General features: G+C 33.7%; 1 protein-coding gene across 1 annotated transcript; it reads left to right on the forward strand.

Moving 5' to 3' along the window:
• The first annotated feature begins 1,842 nt into the window (after nucleotides 1-1,842).
• Nucleotides 1,843-3,433, forward strand: LOC111366098 (protein TIFY 10A-like). Its single transcript, XM_022986751.1, has 5 exons — nucleotides 1,843-2,130; nucleotides 2,310-2,436; nucleotides 2,521-2,795; nucleotides 2,914-2,971; nucleotides 3,125-3,433. The coding sequence occupies exons 1-5, from the start codon at nucleotides 1,980-1,982 to the stop codon at nucleotides 3,222-3,224; spliced, it is 711 nt and encodes a 236-aa protein (XP_022842519.1). The 5' UTR covers nucleotides 1,843-1,979; the 3' UTR covers nucleotides 3,225-3,433.
• The last annotated feature ends 231 nt before the right edge of the window (nucleotides 3,434-3,664 follow it).

Consider the following 3,664-nt stretch of genomic DNA (forward strand, 5'->3'; position numbering starts at 1 on the left):
CCTGAAATAAATGGAGTTGGTCACACTATATATTATTAAATCAATTTGTTCTTTGACTAATATGATTAATTAATTGAATGGAATGGAATTAATAATTGAATCAAGTAGGTGTTTAGTGAAGGAATCACATGACCAATAGGTCTTTCTAGTTATTATTAAATCATTCTCTACTTTGACTCTAAAACATTTATGGCCTGTTTGAGTGGCCAAGAATTCCTTGGAAAGTATTTTAACTTTCTAACTTTATCCTTGTTTGAAGGCATATATTTACCATGGAATTCGTATTCCATGTTTCCAGTCCACGCGCCACTTTTCCTCGTTTTTATGGAATTCTAATCCTTGTTGGAAATGGAAACAAATTCCATCCCTAATATCAATAAAATCAATCCCTTTAATTGATAATTTTCATATAAAACAAAGTCAAACGAGCACCAAAAAACACTTTTATTTCAACATATTCCACGTGAAAAATTATACCAATCAAATACAATAATTTATAATTCTCAGAAAAATAATTTCTAGGCAATTAAATTCCTTGGAATTCGTTTTCTTTCCATCCAAATTCCATCTTTTCAACCAAACGGAACCTTAGAGCCGATTTGATAAAAAAAAAATTAAACGGGATCTCACAAAAATACCCCTAAAATTAGGGATTTTTAAAAAAAATATATGAAAATAAAAAATATTATGTAAAATCAAGTATCATTTTTTGATTAAAAAAAAAGTTTTTGATTTGTCACTTTTTTATCCACAATATCACTTTTTAAAGTTAAACGTCACTTTTTTTTAAAATTTAAAAATGAAGTATAATATCTCTTTTATTAAAAAGTAACGTTTGTCACTCAAAAAAAGTAATAGAAATTTCAAGGAAGTGATAAATACTAAAAAAGTGACAAAACATTAGAATCAATTCAATAAAATGACAAAAAATTCGCTACTAATATTCTACTTTTGAGGTGGCTAGGATTGGGCTGAAGTCCAATCCAGTCCACAGTCCATTTAGTTTTTTATGGGTAAATAAACATTTTTATGCAATTTTTACATATTAGCTTGGCTTGAAATTTTTTTGTTTTTTTAAATTTAATCGCAGATTCTCCCCTACTTCTTGTGTTACATCCATTTTGAGAAACAATTTTTTTCTCGGTGCATTTATTGATTGATTTATTGCTCTTAAAATACAAGATATCACTTCTCCGTACAAGGTTTTCACAAAAATCTTTTACTATGCTTTTGGAATTTTTAATGCCATTCTGCCTTCAATTACACATGCGAGAGAAAGAGCGAAAAATACTTCTTATGTTGTTAAAAACCGACATTTCATCTATTAAGGACATATATGCATCAAAGATGAAATATGAGGTACTTAAATGTCATAAAAATTTCATCAGAGATTACATTAAATAAAGGTTGATAACCACAATTTCAACCTAATATGAAACTAAAATAGGAAACAAGTCGCCCCCAGGGCACATCTCCAAGTAGTAAAAGGGGAGGGTGAAGAAATCCAGCTTTACTTGAGGCTGCTGCGTCAAGGGTTCGAATCTTGAAATATGAATTTGGCTCTTGGGTAAGTGCAAGTGTACAAGCAGCCTTCCACCCTATACCCTTGGAGGCATAACTTGCGATTCACCTCCCTCACGATACTCCAGGACAGGGGTGGTGGGAGAACGTTAAAGTTATGGTTTAACCTTTTTTCAAACAGGAAACAAGTCGTTAACGGCACTTAACGGGGGGCAAACGGCGTAAATTTGCAGAGAGAGCGGGGGCATCAACAAGAACAGTGGGACCTGTAAATTCTTTTTAAGCGCCCCATATGTACCTCGTGCTCTTTTCTATTTTTATCTAAACTTCTTTAAATCCTCCATTTGCATTTTGAACTCAGCTACTTGTTCACACAAATAGAGAGAAATACTCCTTGAATTTATTGATATTTTCGAAGTACAAATTGCAGTCTTAGAGATCTTACATTTTTTTTTCAGATGGGTTCATTGGAAATTGTGGATTCCGGCAGGTTTTCCGGCCAGAGGTCCAACTTTTCCCAGAAATGTAGTTTGTTGAGTCAGTACTTGAAAGAGAAGGGTAGCTTTGGAGATCTTACTCTTGGACTCGCTAACAATTTTGAACCAAAAGGTATGAATTAAGGTCATATGGCTGGCTATATAAACCCCCTTCTCTCCTCCATGAAGAACAAGCGATCAAATCTATAATCTATGAGTTCCTAGATCTGTTTTTATTTCTTTCCTTTTCTGGGTTTTTGATTGGGTGAATATCCTAAAATTTTGTCGTTGTTTTTTTGTTTTCAAAAACAGGAGCTCCAGCAGCAACTAGGACCATGGATTTCTTCCCAGTTATGGAGAAATTCAGGGCCTCGACCCATAAGTTATCTGCTACAGAACTCAACACGCCCGCTATCCCCCAGAAGAAGACCCATCTCGGGTATAATTTGTTGCATGTTGCATTTATGGCTTTATTATGTTAATTTTTTAGCTTATAATTGTTTGATTTGATTTTATGTGACAGTGGGACAAAATCTGAGCCAGATGCTGCACAAATGACCATATTCTACGGCGGCCAAGTCATAGTTCTCAACGATTTTCCGGCTGAAAAGGCAAAGGAGATTATGCTTTTGGCCAGCAAGTCAAGTGCAGAAAACCACCCCACCGCCGCTGCCTTTGCTCCGCCGAGAATGGTCCAAAGTCCTGCTGAATCCGCCACCAATATCCCAGTTGCTGCCCCTGTTTCAAAGGCAGTTCCCAGTTTGATCCACAACCCTCCTCAGCCCTCCCTTGCCTCTGGTAATTGAGCTGCATAAAATCTTATTCTAATTTCTCATTACTTTCTTCATTTTATGTTCTTGACTTTTATTTTGAAGGGTATTTGTCTAATTTATATGTACTTTCTGTTCATTTGCAGATTTACCAATTGCTAGGAAAAATTCACTGGCCCGATTCCTGGAGAAGAGAAAAGATAGGTAGGTAGTCGAAATTAAACACGTTTATTTAAACAAGTTGACATAGAAGTAATTTGATCTTTAAGAAATAAGATTTTTTCTTTTCTTTTTCCATTTTTTTTTTCATTTTGATGGCTAAAATTGATGGTGATTATTATTATTGTTTGATTTCAGGATCACATCGAAAGCACCATACCAAGCAATGGCACCTCCAAAGGCAGTTAAAACTGAAGAATGGCTGGGATTGGCTCCTCAATATCCAACTTCAAATTGAGTTTTAATTAATTATAATTTGTATTTTGGGTCTATTAATTATTCTATATTATTTTACTTGTCTTGATTGACTTTGATTAAAAGCCAACTTGGTTTCATTATTACTTCGTCGAGTAAATTTCTAACTAATTAATCCGTGTAAGTATTTAAGAATAGAGAGAATATTTCCTTTTCAGCCTATATCTTTAGAATATATTCTTTTTATCTCTATATTGCTATCCTACTCTCTGTGAATGGATGTTTGCGGTGTCTATTTTTTTATTTTATTTTATTTTCCTTTTTATTAGATCATACTAATATTATTGTCGATTTTTATGGATTGATTTTGCTACTCGATTGAGATGGCCAATGGGTGAATTGTGTTAAAAGTAAAGTAGATGGATGGCACGTGGGTTAAAAGAAAAAAAATACTCGATTCTTGTTGACTTTTTAAGATAGAAT

The sequence above is a fragment of the Olea europaea genome, chromosome 17 (assembly GCF_002742605.1).
Source record: "Olea europaea var. sylvestris chromosome 17, O_europaea_v1, whole genome shotgun sequence".
Taxonomy (NCBI): Eukaryota; Viridiplantae; Streptophyta; class Magnoliopsida; order Lamiales; family Oleaceae; genus Olea; species Olea europaea.

Excerpts from the sequence above, each read along its gene's own strand:
- LOC111366098 (XM_022986751.1), top strand. The coding sequence starts at position 1,980 with ATGGGTTCATTGGAAATTGTGGATTCCGGCAGGTTTTCCGGCCAGAGG. Across the intron at positions 2,437-2,520 it reads CAGAAGAAGACCCATCTCGG|TGGGACAAAATCTGAGCCAG; the intron begins GTATAATTTGTT and ends TTTATGTGACAG. Across the intron at positions 2,972-3,124 it reads CTGGAGAAGAGAAAAGATAG|GATCACATCGAAAGCACCAT; the intron begins GTAGGTAGTCGA and ends GTTTGATTTCAG.